Raw genomic sequence first — 18,498 nt, 5'->3', positions numbered from 1 at the left:
CAAGAAAGGATCAAGACAAAAGATGGAAAATTATAGGCCAATTAGCCTAACCTCGGTTGTTGGTAAAATTCTAGAATCGATCGTTAAGGATGAGATTTCTAATTTCTTGGAAGAGCAGGGTCGGATTAGAACAAGTCAACATGGATTTAGTAAGGGGAGGTCGTGCCTGACGAACCTGTTAGAATTCTTTGAGGAGGTGACAAGTAGGTTAGACCAGGGAAACCCAGTGGATGTGGTCTATCTGGATTTCCAAAAGGCCTTTGATAAGGTGCCACACAGGAGGCTGCTGAGTAAGGTGAGGGCCCATGGTGTTCGAGGTGAGCTACTGGCATGGGTTGAGGATTGGCTGTCTGACAGAAGGCAGAGAGTTGGGATAAAAGGTTCTTTTTCGGAATGGCAGCCGGTGACCAGCGGTGTCCCACAGGGTTCAGTGTTGGGGCCGCAGCTGTTCACCATATATATTAATGATCTGGATGAAGGGACTGGGGGCATTCTAGCGAAGTTTGCTGATGATACGAAGTTAGGTGGTCAGGCAGGTAGTGCTGAGGAAGTGGGGAGGCTGCAGAAGGATCTAGACAGTTTGGGAGAGTGGTGCAGGAAATGGCTGATGCATTTCAACGTGAGAAAATGTGAGGTCTTGCACTTTGGAAAAAAGAATCCAAGCATAGACTACTTTCTAAACGGTGAGAAAATTCATAATGCCAAAGTACAAAGGGATCTGGGAGTGCTAGTCGAGGATTCCCTAAAGGTAAACATGCAGGTTGAATCCGTGATTAAGAAAGCGAATGCTATGTTGTCATTTATCTCAAGAGGGTTGGAATATAAAAGCAGCGATGTGCTACTGAGCCTTTATAAGGCTCTGGTTAGGCCCCATTTGGAGTACTGTGTCCAGTTTTGGGCCCCACATCTCAGGAAGGACATACTGGCACTGGAGCGTGTCCAGCGGAGATTCACACGGATGATCCCTGGAATGGCGGGTCTAGCATATGAGGAACGGCTGGCGTTCCTGGGATTGTATTCATTGGAGTTCAGAAGGTTAAGGGGAGATCTAATAGAAACTTACAAGATAATACATGGCTTAGAAAGGATGGACGCAAAGAAACTGTTTCCGTTAGGCGAGGAGTCGAGGACCCGTGGGCACAGCCTTAGAATTAGAGGGGGTAAATTCAAAACAGAAATGCGGAGACATTTCTTCAGCCAGAGAGTGGTGGGCCTGTGGAATTCATTGCCGCAGAGTGCAGTGGAGGCCGGGACGCTAAATGGCTTCAAGGCAGAGATAGATAAATTCTTGATGTCGCGAGGAATTAAGGGCTATGGGGAGAATGCTGGGAGGTGGAGTTGAAATGCCCATCAGCCATGATTGAATGGCGGAGTGGACTCGATGGGCCGAATGGCCTTACTTCCACTCCTATGTCTTATGGTCTTATGGTCTAAGCCATTCAATGCAGGCATCCTGAGATTTTGAAAGGTGCTGTATAAATGAAAGTCCTTTCCTTTCTCTCTGGCCTGTTGTCTATTTGTTGCATAACAGAAATATGTTCAGGAATTAACTGTTAAATATGTAGCTGAAGACTTCTACTAATGCTCTTCCTCTTTCTCCAGGTGCTGGGATCTCAGTGCTGGGAATTTAAAGCTGATTTATCAACTCCCCATTCTAGCAGCAATATTGGTGAGATAGCAAAATAGACAAAAATCCTTTTTCCCCCTGCTGAAGTGGATTCCATCATGTCAGGTACCATCACATCCAAAAACCTTCTCAATTCATTTAACAGGATCTCTCTTTTTCTTCCAGGTTAACTTCATGCTTTTCATCAACATTATCAGAGTTTTGGCAACAAAGCTGAGAGAGACCAATGCCGGAAGGTGTGATACTCGTCAGCAGTACCGGTAAGATGTGGACCACGTGATTGGTTCAGATGAAGCAGGCCCTTCTATCAGGCCTGATCAAGAAGGTGTTCAGTATAGAAATGGTTGGGGATGTGTCGTCCTGAAATTGAGCTGAAGGCAACTTTGTTAGATCATCGCTCTTGGACTTTATCTTGCTTCTGCTACCTACCACAACTGGCATTTCAATGTTTGAAAAAAGAATCTATAAGAAGACTAAGGGTGGAGTTAATGAAGAACCTACGATGTGTTTGGTGGCGAGGGACATTTAAATGGGCGGGAGGATGGCGGACGGACCTCCTGAGGCCCTTGCCTCTGCCCCGATTCAGTCAGTTGTAGGAAGGCTTGAGGACTGTCTTCCTGCCCCTTCAACCTCACCCCGCTGCTGCGGGTATTCAACCAGCAATGGGTGGGGATCTCGCCATGCTGGACACCTGAAAAGCAAAATCTATTCGGTTTGCTTGTCGGTTTCCGGAATGTTCCCTTGTTTGGAGGTACTCAGTGCCTTATTGAGGGACCTGGCATCAAGAGGTGGAGAGGAGGAGGACCGAGATCCACCCTTGCCCTTACTGCCCCCCCCCCCCCCCCCCCCCCCCCCCCCCCATACCCTCCAGCCTGCAATTCGTTGCCCACCATCTCTTACTTGTGGCATGGGTCCTTTGGTCAGTCTGGGCCTTGTCTGGTAGGACCGGCAGCAGCCACCGCTTCACCAGTGGCACTGCCGAGCAATGGCCAGCTTCTGCCCCGGGACATTTGATCCTGGGGATGGCCCACCAGTGCTCAGTTAAGCACTTTATTGGCATTAATTGCAGCAAGCTTTCCCAAAAAGAGGCAATATAAGGCTCTTGCTGGCTCTTCACCCAACAGGCAAGATTTAGGGCAGTACTGTAGCATAGTGGTTAGCACAATGGCTTCACAGCACCAGGGACCCAGGTTCGATTCCCGGCTTGGGTCATTGTCTGTGCGGAGTCTACACGTTCTCCCCGTGTCTGCGTGGGTTTCCTCCAGTTTCCTCCCACAGTCCAAAGACGTGCAGGTTAGGTGGATTGGACATGCTAAATTGCCCTTAGTGTTCGGAAGGGTTATTGTGTTACAGGGATAGGGTGGAAGTGAGGGCTTAAATTGGTCAGTGCAGATTCGATGGGCTGAATGGCCTCCTTCTGCAGTGTATGTCCCATGTTCTATTCCTCTCACTTTCATTAAATACTGCCCTTAGTCTGTATCTAACTTGTGCCCTACCTGATCTCAAAGTATTTTACGGGGCATTGAGGAGACAGTTTTATCCTGACACCCAACCACACATACTCCTCCCTCATCACTTCTTTTATAATCCTTCCACCCACCCTTTCACCTCAAAGTCACCATTGTCTGTAACTGCAACCTTGTATGCTTCCTTATTCTCTTTTGCCATTCTGAGACCTTTCAAGAAGTAGCAAATAATGTACTTCCACCTGAACTGTCAGAGAGAATCTCCATTTTAAAGTCTCTTCTGACAGTGGTTGGCCCCCTTGCCTTTGAAAGTTAGGCCCAACTCCTGAGATTATATAATCTAGCTGGAAGAGATGCTTCATTGACTCTAATGCTGCCCCCCCCCCCCCCCCCCCCCCCCATGTTTATGTGGTGAGGCCAATTGGTTAGAATTTCACTTATCTTGTCCCTGCATCCTCTGCCTACTCTTTTTCCACCAATCACATGGAAATGACAGTGGGACGGAGGGGTTAAGGATCCCAGGCCTGCTCTCTGCGAGACATACCACTACTTCTAGCTTCTTCAGTAGGCCCAGGGTACATTGGTAAATACCTAAGTAGGTGGTTGACTCTTTTTTTTAAATATAAATTTAGTGTACCCAATTCATTCTTCCAATTAAGAATGGTCAATCCACCTAGCCTGCACATCTTTGGGTTGTGGAGGCGAAACATGGGGAGAATGTTCAAACTCCACATGGACAGTGACCCAGAGCCAGGATCGAACCTGGGCTAACCCACTACGCCACCGTGCTGCCCCGTAGGTCGTTGACTGTTAACTGCTCCAGCAAACTACTCAGTTGTATTGAACCACTAACAGTACACTGAGGACATAGTAGCTTGTCAAAAGCAGCTAGAGATGGGACAGTAATTGCCAGTGATACATTCAGAGATTGAATAAAAAATAAGAATGTATCTGAATACCTATTGAACCCATTACGCTGTCCTCATCAGTGATCTGCTTTGGTAACTTGAACTGCAACTGTATTAACTATTATAATCACAGGTAAGATAAATGTGGATTAAAGATCTCCCTCTCATGGAGTCATATAGTAATACAGCACAGAAGGAGTCATTCACCCCATTACACTTGTATGTACACTTTGAAAGTGCTATCCAATTAGCCCCACTCCCCTGCACTTTTCCCACTCTCTGCAAATATTCCCCCTTTAAATATTTATCCAATCAATCCAAAATCAATGTCCCTTTGGAAATGATTGTTGAATTCACTTCCCTTTCAGTCAGTGTATTTTAGGTCACAACAACTTGCTAACTTAAAGATATTCTCCTCCTCTGATTATTTTTTATTAATTATCCGAAATCTTTATGATTACTAATCCTTATGCCACTGAAAAGCTTCAGCCTATCAATATATCTGTCAAATCTCCTAATGTATCTCATCAGTGAACAACTCCACTCTAATCTCTTCACATAACTGAAGTCCCTCATCCTTGATACCTCCGCAGTAAATCTCTTCTGCAGAGTACTAAGTGTGATGTCCAGAAAGGAATACAGTGGCCTTGTTGTTTGCTGAGAGGTGTGGACAGATTTTAACCAACTAGACCCTCCCCTACTGTGGGATTTCAAAATTACCACCAATTATACAGCTAGAGTCTAATGAATGTTTCATAAAGGTTTAGCCTAACACCTTGCTTTTGCATTCCATGCCTTTGTTTGTAAAACCAGGGACCCCACACACATTTAAAGCAGTTCTCAACTTGCCCTTCCACCTGCTAAGATTTGTGTGCATACACCTCGCGTTTCTGTTCTTGCATCCCTTTTGAAATTTTACATTTAGTACAATTCTCTGAACTCTCTTTTTCTTTTTCTAACTTCTTAATCCAGCCCTCTGAAAGAGCAACCTACCTAGGCTCACTCCCCCGCCATAGCCCCATTGCTCCACCTAACCTGCACATTATTGGACACGAAGGGGCAATTTAGCATGGCCAATCATTCTAATCTGCACATTTTTGGATTGTGAAAGGAAACCGGAGCACCCAGAGGAAACCCACCAGACATGGGGAGAACATATAAACTCCATAGACACAGTCATCCAAGGCCGGAATTGAACCTGTGTTCTACCATTGTGCTACCATACTACCTTCTTGCCTCTTCTCCCGCAAGTATCATTTGAACGTTTTCCTCTCTACCTCTCTCTTTTTGCTATCTCTCGTTAAGATGTATTAAGGGATAAGATTGATCTCCTGTCTAATTATGTGCCCATTTTGTTTGGTTGTCAGAAAGCTACTGAAGTCAACTCTGGTCTTGACTCCTCTGTTTGGAGTTCACTACATAGTCTTCATGGCTATTCCTTACACCGAGGTATCCGGGACTCTCTGGCAGATCCAGATGCATTGTGAAATGCTCTTTAATTCCTCACAGGTAATTCTTTTTTCCCTCTGCAGAAGAACATATCTTATTGGCAACACCAGGAGTTATGGTGTGGCGGATAATTATCTGGAATCAGTAAAGCTGACCAGGCTGCTGTTGAATTATTGCAAAAACCATTAGCGAAGGAAATTAGCTGTCCTTACCCAGTCTGGCCTTATGTGATTCCAGCCCCACACCAATGTGATTGGTTCTTAGCTGCCCTCTGAATTGATCCAATAAGCCATTTAGCTTATGAAGGCCAATCACTACCTTCGAACAACAATGTGGGATGGACAATATATGCCAACCTTGTCCAATGACATCCACATTCTGTGAATGAACAAAATAAATCATTTAAGTCAAGTAAAGATTCTTGACTCTTTATTTCCTTTGACCAACTGCACATCTGTTGGGGAGAAATGTAGTTTTAAGCAATATCGTGGCGGCGACCCTAAGAATCTGGGGACAGTGGAGACGGCATAGGGGGGAAACAAGGGGCTCGATGGAGGCTCCATTAGGTGGAAATCATTGGTTCATCCCGGGGAACACTGATGGGGGATTTAGGGGGTGGCAAAGGGTGGGCATCAGTAAATTGAGGGACCTGTTTATTGGCGGGAGGTTTGCGGGCCTGGGGGAACTGGAAGATAAATTTGGGCTCCCCCAAGGGAACATGTTCAGATACTTGCAGGTAAAGGCGTTTGCTAGGCGGCAGGTGGAGGAATTTCCTTTGCTGCCCTCGCGGGGGGCGATGGACAGAGTGCTTTCGGGGGTGTAGGTCGGAGAGGGGAAGGTGTCTGACATTTGTAAGGTAATGCAGGAGGTGGAGGAGTCGTCAGTGGAGGAGCTGAAAGTTAAATGGGAGGGGGAACTAGGGGAGCAGATTGAGGATGGGACTTGGGCGGATGCCTTGGAGAGAGTCAACTCTTCCTCTTCCTGTGCGAGGCTTAGTCTCATCGAATTTAAGGTGCTGCATCGGGCCCATATGTCTGTGACTCGGATGAGTAGGTTCTTTGAGGGTGAGGACAGGTGCACCAGGTGTTCGGGGAGCCCAGCGAATCATGCCCATATGTTCTGGGCATGCCCGGCACTGGAAGAATTCTGGAAGGGGGTGGCGGGGACGGTGTCGAGGGTGGTTGGATCCAAGGTCAAACCAGGTTGGGGACTTGCGATTTTTGGAGTTGCGGCGGAGCCGGGAGTGCAGGAGGCGAAAGAGGCCGGTGTTCTGGCCTTTGCGTCCCTAGTAGCCCGGCGGAGGATCTTGATGCAGTGGAAAGATGCGAGGCCCCCAAGTGTGGAGACCTGGATCAGTGACATGGCGGGATTTATAAAATTGGAGAGGGTCAAATTTGCCATGAGAGGATCAGTACAAGGGTTCTATAAATGGTGGCAGCCTTTTCTGGACTTTCTGGCTCAAAGATAGATATCCTGGTCAATAGCAGCAGCAACCCGGGGGGTGGGGGGGGAGGGGGTGGGGGGGGGGGGGGGGGGGGATGGCGTGGGATGGGAGGGGATTGAGGGTGTTCTTTACTGTTTCTTTTTTTTTCCCTCTGGTTATTTAACTTAATATTGTGTTAACTTAAGTTGTTGTTAATATGTTTTATTGTTCATTAGGGATGGGCGAATGTTTATGACTGTTATCATTATTGTTATTGTTGGTATTTTATTGCAGTTCGTTGTTATATAAATACAACATTTTTCAACAAAATTTTTTTTTTAAAAAAAGGTATAATTTCAATTGGGTTTAATTTAATGTTTCTGTTCCTGGATGGGTAAAACCAAAAGTTAGATTCATGCTGGAGAAAGGTGTTTGTATGTGTGAGGTTGGTTTCAATTCCAACGGTGATTCTCGTGTGCATAGAGAGGGTTACGCGGTGAAGAGTAAATAGATGTCGGTGCTTAGCTACAGGATACCCCTTTTAGGATATCCTGAAACCCCAGAGAAAAGGGCTTTCCTTTGTTCTCAGTTTTATCAGAAATTCAGAGCAGTTGGAGGCAGGACACTGGGGAGAGAACAACTCTCAACTCTGCTCGGAGATGCTGGACAGGACAAGAGAGTTGCAAAGATGCAAGTTTCCTAATGAACAAGATGGAATCCTGATATCCAGGGCATTAGACCAGAAATAATGTTTAAGGTAACTGGAGTTACCGAGAAGAAGTCAAGGAAGAGTAAACAAAGTGTTCTGAGTTAAAAAGACAATTGAAGTAACTAGATTTAAAGTGGGACAGCAGATGTCAGAGGTAAAAGAAACATTTGGCACCATTTTAATACAGTCTGAGAATTGAAAGTGAAAGCAATTGTGAACAATTTGTACAGCCATCAAAACAAATAAATCCTAAAGGGGTTGCTGTAAAATACTAGACTGGATTCACTGTTAAAAATGGAGCGGTAGCTTTCTTTAAAAGTGTAATTTTGAAAGCCTTGTCTGGATTTTTAGAATGCTAACAACTAAGGGAAAGGGGCGGGGTGATTCTGAGGAGAAATCCACAGACATGACCTTGGGTTTAGAGTGGAGTGTGGGTATTTGACCATAGAGAATCTGTGTGCTTAAAGATACTTTATGTTAATGAGGCTATTGCAACCTAAGGCATGCCGTGTAATCTGTATTTATTAAACTAGGGGGGGGGAGTAAAGGAGTATTTTTCCATGCTAAACTATTTAGCGGACTTAAAACTTAACCAAAGTCTTTTGAGCCAAGGTTCCATTTTGGGATCTTTCCGTCCAGTTATAACATCACATCTGACATACATTGTAATCAAGCCCCATGTTTAAGAATCTCCAAACTAAGCTACACAGTTGGAACTTCTGTTTGGTTCAACTTTTCTTCCATCTGGTGCTGTCTAGCTCTTGTTATTTTGGTGTCAGCGCTTGTACATGAATGGCATATTTTGAGTAAAAGGGAAGAATTCATTCCTATCGATTATTGTAAGACTTGGTTAAGTGTCTTGGTACCAGCCCAGTGTGTAGAGAATGTAGTGAGGGTTTGAAATAGCAGAAAGCCAGGAAATTGCCGTTAATTGATAGCAGAGCTCTAACTATTGTCTGTTTGAATCTTCAGGGTTGCTTTGTGGCTGTTATCTACTGTTTCTGTAATGGAGAGGTAAGTGTGTGTGTGTGTGTGTGTGTGTGTGTGCTGTGATTTTCCTTGTCTGCTCTGTCGTTGGAGATCTGCATGTCAGTGAGGTTTCTGTCACAAACCTGGTGACGTTAACGGCGGGGGAGCACTGGAAAATATTCCCCCTCCTCCCCCAGCTCTGGTAGGCCCCCCCCCCCATCCCAACCAGCACGGACAGTGTCCGAGCCGGCAGTCCGCAGTCACTCCTCTCCATGTCCTACCTCGTCTCACTCTCTCTCAGCAGCCACCATGCCAGGTTCACAATTTTTAAAACCACAAGTGAACTCTGCCATCGGGAACTCGGCCCATTGGAGGCGGAGAATCGTGGAGGCCCCAGAGAATACCGGGTCAGGCCTGCTAATGATACGCAAACGGCGTTTAAATGTCACGCGGTGCGCGGTGCATTTACGCCATTTTCGGGCGCCTTCCGTGATTTTGGCGTCAGAGGCTATGCTCCGCCCAATCGCATTTCCCGATTTTGGCGTAGGCCAAATGAGAATCCCGCCCAGGAGCTTTATTGGAGCATGTCTTACTCCTCTGACTCACATTTTCCACAAGGCGATACGAGGGATTTAATCATTCAATGTTGTATCACTTCCTGTGATGACGTGCACTACCTGATTAGACTATTGTACGATGAGAATTAATCCATTAGCAACCCAATATTCAATAAGACACATTACACAACACAATTAGGTCCTTTTTGAAAGTACTTTTTGTTCCAGTGAATACAATCTTCTTAAGTCTCCTTGTCGTAACAATATGATGGAAATTTTACAATGGGATAATTGTCCAAAATGAGTGTTAATAAATTAGCTGTACGTTGTCAGTAAACAGAATCATAGAATGGTTACAATACAAAAAGATGTGGAGATGCCGGCGTTGGACTGGGGTGAGCACAGTAAGAAGTCTTACAACACCAGGTTAAAGTCTAACAGGTTTGTTTCAAACACGAGCTTTCGGAGCACGGCTCCTTCTTCAGGTGAATGGAAAGGCTTGTTCCAGAAATGTTTATATATAAACATGTGTCTATATAAACATTTCTGGAACAAGCCTTTCCATTCACCTGAAGAAGGAGCCGTGCTCCGAAAGCTCGTGTTTGAAACAAACCTGTTGGACTTTAACCTGGTGTTGTAAGACTTCTTACAATACAAAAAGAAACCAATTGACCTGTCATATCCTTGATGAATCTATCCAAGAGCAACTCAACACCCCACCATTTCCCCATATCTCTGCAACCTTTCTCTCTTCTAGCACTTATCTAATTCATGTTTAAAGGCTATGATTGAATCTGCCTCCATCACACACTCAGGCAGTGTATTCCAGAATCTAACCACGCGTAGTGTAAAAAACATTTTCCTTGTGTTGCCGCTGCTTCTTTTGCCATTCACCTTGGAAATCTGTGTCCTCCAGTTCTTGACATTTCCACCAATGGAAACAGTTTCTCACTATCTACTCTGTCTAGCCCCCTCATGAACACCTTGATCAAATCTTCTCTCAACCTTCTCTTCTCAAAGAGTAGAACTCCAACTTCTCCAATCTAATCACATAACTGAAGTCCCTCATCCCTGAAACCATTCATGTTAATCTTTTATGCAACCTCTATAAAATCTTCAAAGTTTTCTTACAGTGTGGTGCCCAGGACAGAACCATCCTTCAGTTGAGGTCAGATCAGTGGTTATTAAACATTCATCATAATGGCTAGGATTTCTTGCGCAGATGAAGAGGCTCTCCCTTTGGTAAAAATGGCAGTGGAGGCCTGGATCTGGAAGTCAGGCCTCCATACCTGGCCTCTGCCATTTTTGAATGGAGGAAATTGTGGTAGGTTCTAATATTCACATCCATGATTCCTGGAGGCAATTGTACATGTTAAATTGCAGTATCCTCAATCATATCTGATTTTCGATAGTAGGATACCCAATGTACACTGTTCGCACTTTAGACTAGGTAGAAGAAGGGCTAAAGCTGCCAGAGCTCTTTGGAGAAGGCAGTACACTCTTTTGAAGAGGTAATGCACCCTTTGGATGTTGTTCTAGGACTCATTTGAGAAGGGGCAGCAGCCCTTTTAGAGAGGTACATTGCCCTTTTGGAAAGGTAAGGTGCCCTTTTGGATTTTTAAAAGTACACATGAATGTGCATTAAAAATGTGCATACTCATTGGAATTGTCATGTTCATTGGATCTCCCAAGAGAACTATCAAGCTGTCAGACATTCAAAAGTCCTTTCCTTTAAAAATTATAAAAACAACTGTCTGTAGTGTTAAAAGGAATCAATGTTTGTTACTTCCCTCTGTCTGTGACATAAGCCTGAGGGTTATCACCATAGAATTAGTGCTGCAAGACTGATTTCATAACCTCTCATTATCACAGTGGGCTGTCAGTTCACAGTTTGATTGGCAGCTCCAAGCAGTTAATAGCTCTTCAAAGTGGAACTATGAATACAAATCCTTGTTTTCATAAAGGTTCAAAAGGAATTTAAATATAGTGAATTGGTGTTTTTTTAATACTAAATTCATCAATAGACACAAGGGGCGAGATTTACCGCGCCACTCGCTGTGAAATAGAAACATTTTAAGTTCATAAGATATAGGAGCAGAATTAGGCCATTTGGCCCATCAAGTCTGTTCCACCATTCGATCATGGCTGATCTCACCCTGGGGTTAACTCCACTGTCCTGCCTGTTTTCCATGACCATTCAACCCATTCCCAATTAAAAATCTGTCTAAGTCCTTTTTAAATTTACTCATTGTACCAGCATCTATGGCGATCTGGGGTGGATAGAAACTTCTGGCCAAGAATTTTATTTAATCTCAGAATGGGTGCTGATATCTGCCCATGGTGGATACTGGGTGAGCTGGCATAGTAGGTGCCGGAGAAAGGATGGTGGGTGGGGTGCATAGGTTGGCATGAGTTGGCACTAACCTGGCATAGGGACTATAAAGGGCCATGTGAGAGACAGAGGGCCATATGTTGGAAAAGAGGCTATAATTGGATTGGATTTGTTTATTGTCACATGTACCGAGGTACAGCGAAAAGTATTTTTCTGCGAGCAGCTCAAAGAAAATAAAAAGAAAATACATAATTAAAAGAAAATCCATAATAGGGCAACACAAGGAACAGAATGTAAATATATAGACACTGGCATCGGGTGAACGGGTGTGGTATTGATCAGGTCAGTCCATAAGAGGGTCATTTAGTAGTCTGGTAACAGCGGGGAAGAATCTGTTTTTGAGTCAGTTCTGCGTGTTCTCAGACTTTTGTATCTCCTGCCACGTGGAAGAAGTTGGAAGAGTGAGTAAGCCGGGTGGGAGGGGTCTATGATTATGCTGTCCACTTTCCCCAGGCAATGCGAGGTGTAGATAGAGCCAATGGACGGGAGGCAGGTTCATGTGATGGACTGTGCTGTGTTCACGACTCTCTGAAGAATGTACCATAAGGGTGGGTAGAGGGGCATAGGTTGGCATGGAGAGGGAGGGGCATGGGGCAAACCAAGGATAGGCCAAGCCAAGAATTTATCCGACACCTGCTTTGAGGATGGAAACCCAGCCTAGTAAATGAATTAAGCCGGTAGGCCAATTTGCAGGGATTCTGCCACCAGTATTATTCATATTCTAATCATGAAAGGGAAATCGTGTATGAATAATTTCTTGAGTTTTTCGAGAAAGTATCAAAAATAGTGGATAGAGGGGAACCAGTAGATGGTTTTTATTTGGCATTCCGGGAGGTGTTCGACAAGGTACATTATAAAAGATTAAGTCATAAGATAAGAGCCCATGGTGTTTGAGATAGCATATTGGCAGGGTATTGGCTAATGGGCAAGAAACAGTGAGTGGTGATAAGGGGTTCTTTTATCAGGTTGGTGACCGGTAATCAGTAGGTTCTACAGGGATCAGTGCAGGGACTGCAACTATTTATATTGGAGGAAGGAAGTGAATGTACTGTAGAACAATTTGCAGCCGACACAAAAATAGGTGGAAAGGTAAATTGTGAGAGGGATACATATAGTTTGCAAAGAGGTATTAGAACATAGAACATAGAACACTACAGCGCAGTACGGGCCCTTCGGCCCTCGATGTTGCTACACTATTCCATTTTCATTCATATGTCTATCCAGTGACCACTTAAATGCCCTTAAAGTTGGCGAGTCTACTACTGTTGCAGGCAGGGCGTTCCACACCCCTACTACTCTCTGAGTAAAGAAACTGCCTCTGACATCTGTCCTATATCTATCACCCCTCAACTTAAAGCTATGTCACCTCGTGTTGGTCATCACCATCCGAGGAAAAAGACTCTCACTGTCCACCCTATCTAACCCTCTGACTATCTTATATGTCTCTATTAAGTCACCTCTCAGCCTTCTCCTCTCTAACGAAAACAACCTCAAGTCCCTGAGCCTTTCCTCGTAAGACCTTCCCTCCATACCAGGCAACATCCTAGTAAATCTCCTCTGAACCCTTTCCAAAGCTTCCACATCCTTCCTATAATGTGGTGACCAGAACTGCACGCAGTACTCCAGGTGCGGCCGCACCAGAGTTATGTACAGCTGCAGCATGACATTGTGGCTCCGAAACTCAATCCCCCTGCTGATAAAGGCTAGCACACCATATGCCTTCTTAACAGCCCTATTAACCTGGGTGGCAACTTTCAGGGATTTATGTACCTGGATGCCGAGATCTCTCTGTTCATCTACACTACCAAGAATCTTGCCATTAGCCCAGTACTCTGCATTCCTGTTACCCCTTCCAAAGTGAACCACCTCACACTTTTCCGCATTAAACTCCATCTGCCACCTCTCAGCCCAGCTCTGCAGCTTATCTATGTCCCTCTGTATCCTATAACATCCTTCAGCACTATCCACAACTCCACCGACCTTCGTGTCATCTGCAAATTTACTAACCCATCCTTCTACACCCTCTTCCAGGTCATTTATAAAAATGACAAACAGCAGTGGCCCCAAACCAGATCCTTGCGGTACACCACTAGTAACTGAACTCCAGGATGAACATTTGCCATCAACCACCACCCTCTGTCTTTTTTCAGCTAGCCAATTACTGATCCAAACCGCTAAATCACCTTCAATCCCATACTTCCTTATTTTCTGCAATAGCCTACCGTGGGAAACCTTATCAAACGCCTTACTGAAATCCATATACACCACATCAACCGCTTTACCCTGATCCACCTGTTTGGTCACCTTCTCAAAAAACTCAATAAGGTTTGTGAGGCATGACCTACCCTTCACAAAACCGTGTTGACTATCGCTAATCAACTTGTTCTTTTCAAGATGATTATAAACCCTATCTCTTATAACCTTTTCCAACATTTTACCCACAACCAAAGTAAGGCTCACAGGTCTATAATTACCAGGGTTGTCTCTACTCCCCTTCTTGAACAAGGGGACAACATTTGCTATCCTCTTCCAAGGTATTGATCAGTTAAGTGGGCAAAAAGTTGGCAAATGGAGTATAATGTGGAAAAATGTGAAGTTGTTCATTTTGGAAGAGAGAACAAAAGAACAGAGTATTATTGAAATGGATAAAAACTGCAGAAAGCTGCAACACAAAGGTTTTGGGGGAACTTGTGCACAAAACACAAAACACAGAAAGCTAGCACACAGGTACAGCAGGTAATCAGAAAGGCTAATGGAATGTTGGCCCTTATTTCTAGGGGGTTGGAGTATAAGAGTAGGGGAGTCTTGCTGCAACTGTATAAGGTAATAGTGAGACATCTGGAGTACTTTGAGCAGTTTGGGTCCCCTTATTTAGGAAAGATATTATCTCATTGGAGGAGGTACAGAGAAGGTTCACTTGGATGACCCCTGGCATTGGAAAGGCTGTCTTATGAGCAAAGGTTAAACAGGTTGTGACTCTACTCATTGGAATTCAGAAGGATTCTATTGGACTCTTAAAGGGATTGATAGGGTAAATGCTGAGAGGATGTTTCCCTTCATGGGAGAGTCTAGGGCCAGAGCGCAATGGGCGGCACAGTAGCACGGTAGTTAGCACTGTTGCTTCACAGCACCAGTGTCCCAGGTTCGATTCCTGGCTTGGGTCACTGTCTGTGTGGAGTCTGCACATTCTCCTCGTGTCTGCATAGGTTTCCTCCGGGTGCTCCGGTTTCCTCCCACAATTCCCGAAAGACGAAAGACGTACTGTTAGGTAACTTGGACATTCTGAATTCTCCCTCTGTGTATCCGAACAGGCGCCAGAAGTGTGGTGACTGGGGGCTTTTCATAGTAACTTCATTGCAGTGTTAATGTAAGCCTACTTGTGACAATAATAAAGATTGTAGTCTCAGAATAAAGAGGTGCCAATTTAAGACTGAGATGAGAAGGAATTTCTTCTCTCAAAGGATTGTGAGTCTTTGAAATCCTTGCCACAGAGAGTTGTGGGGCCGAGTCTTTGTTTATATTTAAGGCTGAGATAGGTAGATTCTTGATTAGTAAAGGAATCAAGGGTTATGGGGAAAAGTGGACATGAGGAATGTCGTCGGATCAGCCATGATCCTATTGAATGGTGGAGCATGTTTGAGGGGCAGAACTGCCCAGTCCTGTTCCTATTTCTTATGGTCTTATGATCTTATTATTGTGCACTCCCCCTTTCAAGCACTATCCAAGATATAGACTGTGTGTACCTTCACCTTTTCATTGTGTATCACTGCCTTTTTCTTCAGGTACAGAGTGAGATCAAGAAGGCATGGGCACGGTGGACCTTGGCACTTGACTTCAAACGCAAAGCCCGGAGCGGGAGCACCAACTACAGCTATGGGCCAATGGTGTCACACACCAACAACAGTATCAGCACCAATCTGACCACTCGAGCCCCACAAGCCCTCCACCTCAATAGCCGACTAGGCAGTGGATTGCTGAATGGGCATCGGAACCTTCCAGGCTATGTGAAGAATGGTTCAGTCTCTGAGAACTCGCACCCCTCCTCCCTCCCTGAGCAGAATGGCAAGGACGATGAACATGGCAGGAGTTTGGGGTCTACCGGGTCCCACAAACCCTCGTTGGTCGTTGAGGAAGAGAGGGAGACTGTAATGTGACTGGTGGGCACTTGCACAAGAAGCATCTGATATACATACAACTGAACTCCTCAATCATAAGACAATAACTATGGACTATTCTCCACTTGTTTCACTACACTGGCAAGAGCAGGCCACGTCAACGGAAAAGATCTCAAATATGGACAAAGAATCAGGAAGGCATGATACTGCATCATGTTAATCCGTTTTGCCCCTAGGGGTTGCCTGCATCTTTGAATAATTACTTAGATTTTAGTCAAGCACTGTTCCTCAATGTTATCACAATTGCCAACACTCAATGGATAGACTCAAAACAACATTGGTGACACTCATTGCTTCTGCATGGCCTGAATTGGTCAAAGTAAATTCACTCTGTCATCTACATCTCACCTTCTGAGGGCCCACTCACCCTCATCAGTTGACCATATTAGAGGACCATCAACTGCTTGAGTTTATGTGGAAGAACGGGCAATCAATTGCCCTCCTTTCATCTTTGTTGGTAATAGTACTCAGCTTTGAATTTGATGATGTCAAACTTTATCCGGGCAATGTCTGTTTTGTTTTTGCTGAGGAGATAGCTTCAGCTGGAGGGACCACCAGATCTCTGAAAAGTGGTTTTGGAAGATAGGTTCAACAGAATCATGAAAAGTGACAGATTGCTCTTGTTGCTGTACCTGTACATAAAGAACTGCAAGGTCCAATCTGGGGAATGCCAATGTCCCAGATATCTTGCACTGATAGCTGGAAAGTTAATAATTTGGACCTTTTTTCATTTTGGGGAGGGGTAGGAAAAAAGATTCAGAAATAATGATTCAGAATAAAGAAATGAATGGTGGCGTAGTCACTGGGCTGGTAATCCAGAGGCCCAGGCTAATGCTATGGAGTCACAGGTTCAAATCCCACCATGGCAGCTGGTGGAATTTAAATTAAATTAATAAAAGTGAAATATAAAGCTGGTCTCAGTAATAATGACCATCGATTTTCGTAAAAAGCTATCTGGTTCACTGGGAAATCGGCTGGCCTACATGTGACTGCAGAATCACATAGCAAAGTGGTTGACTCTTAACTCAAGGACAATTCGGATGGGCAACAAATGTTGGCCACTTGCCTGTGACGCCCACATCCCATGAAATAATACATTTAAAACAATCCAACAATCATTCAGCGCAGGTCCATAAAGCAGAAATCCGGAGAGAAGCCATACAGATACTATTTTTAAAAAGTAAGGTTAATGCGGCTGCAACTTTCTCAGCACGGTAGCATGTGGATAGCACAATCGCTTCACAGCTCCAGGGTCCCAGGTTCGATTCCCGGCTGGGTCACTGTCTGTGTGGAGTCTGCACATCCTCCCCGTGTGTGCGTGGGTTTCCTCCGGGTGCTCCGGTTTCCTCCCACAGTCCAAAGATGTGCAGGTTAGGTGGATTGGCCATGATAAATTGCCCTTAGTGTCCAAAATTGTCCTTAGTGTTGGTGGGGTTACTGGGTTGTGGGGATAGGGTGGAGGTGTTGACCTTGGGTAGGCTTCTCTTTACAAGAGCCGGTGCAGACTCGATGGGCCGAATGGCCTCCTTCTGCACTGTAAATTCTATGATTATCCCAATGCACGTTGAATCCCCTGAGCACAATGAGATAACACTGAAAGCCACAACTTTTTCCATTGGCTAGGCATTGATCTCCAACTGTTAGGTATCAAGGTTCAACTGACTTCATGTCCACTCATTATCCATGCAACTAATTGGAATGCGTTCAAAACATCTTAATGTTGTGGATGTTAATAGTTTCCATTTGAGCTTGTGATATTCATGTTGTTTTGTTAAAAATTGTGAGTAAAAAAGGATAAATTATTATTTATTAATGTTTTTTAACAAATACAGATTATCGTTTGCATCTTTAGTGATTGTGGGAAGAAATAAACTCGTTGATTGTTTATCTAGTGACTGAATAAGAAGTGATAATTTGCGTTCTATTTTGGTTGCTATCCTTTGTATTATAAAATGAAGACCAGGGGATGGAAATCTGGAGTGTGACATCAGTCAGTCCCCCAGAAAGATTATTCACTGCATTTACATCAGTATCCACAACTACAGTTCAAATATGGTTGTGTTATATTGACACAAAAGTCATGTATTCAAATCACAACATAGCAAGATATGAAACCATACTCAATAAACCTAGGGCGAAATTCTCCGACCCCCACGACGGGTTGGAGAATAGCGGGAGGGCCTTCCCGACATTTTTCCCGCCCTCCCGCTATTCTCCCCCACCTCCCGCCCAACTCCCGACCCGAATCGCTGCCGCCGTTTTTTTACGGCCGGCAGCGATTCACAGCTGTTCGATGGGCCGAAGTCCCAGCCCTTTACGCCGTTTTTACGAACGGCAAACACACCTGGTCTGGCCGTTCGTAAAAACGGCGTCACAAACTCGCTTTTCATAACCATGGCACCGATTGGCACGGCAGTACTGATGCCCGTGCACTCTTTCTCCTTCCGCCGCCCCACAGTATCCATTCGCGGGGCGGCTGAGGGGCAACCCGGCCCGCGCATGCGCGGGTTTCGCACAAATACGCGATGACGTCATCCGCGCATGCGCGGGTTGGAGTCTTCCAATCCGCGCATGCGCGGCTGACGTCATATGACGCGTCAGCCGGCGCTAACTCCGGCAAGCGGGCTTAACGATATTCGTTAAGCCCGTCATGCCGGAGCCTACGGCGTCGGGCTGCTAGCCCCGACCGGGGACCAGAATCGGTTCCCGGTCGGGAAGGGGCGCGCTGGCGTCAAACCCGCCCGGGTTTGACGCCAGCTTTACGATTTCTCCCGTTTTGGTAGAATCTCGCCCCTGATACTTTGTGGCTGACACTGTCTTGGT

General features: G+C 45.1%; 1 protein-coding gene across 1 annotated transcript in view; it reads left to right on the top strand.

The window, feature by feature from the left end:
- pth1r (parathyroid hormone 1 receptor) overlaps positions 1-16,286 on the top strand; it is a 174,797-nt gene extending 158,511 nt beyond the window's left edge. Inside the window, exons 9-13 of the mRNA XM_038808890.1 lie at positions 1,603-1,669; positions 1,793-1,887; positions 5,369-5,510; positions 8,555-8,596; positions 15,283-16,286. Of these exons, the coding sequence (XP_038664818.1) occupies positions 1,603-1,669; positions 1,793-1,887; positions 5,369-5,510; positions 8,555-8,596; positions 15,283-15,654 (718 nt within the window). The 3' untranslated portion in view covers positions 15,655-16,286. The remainder of the gene's footprint in view (positions 1-1,602; positions 1,670-1,792; positions 1,888-5,368; positions 5,511-8,554; positions 8,597-15,282) is intronic.
- The last annotated feature ends 2,212 nt before the right edge of the window (positions 16,287-18,498 follow it).

The sequence above is a fragment of the Scyliorhinus canicula genome, chromosome 10, assembly GCF_902713615.1.
Source record: "Scyliorhinus canicula chromosome 10, sScyCan1.1, whole genome shotgun sequence".
Lineage (NCBI taxonomy): Eukaryota > Metazoa > Chordata > Chondrichthyes > Carcharhiniformes > Scyliorhinidae > Scyliorhinus > Scyliorhinus canicula.
Note: the sequence above shows the minus strand (reverse complement) of the source record. Positions and strands in the feature narration are given on the sequence as shown.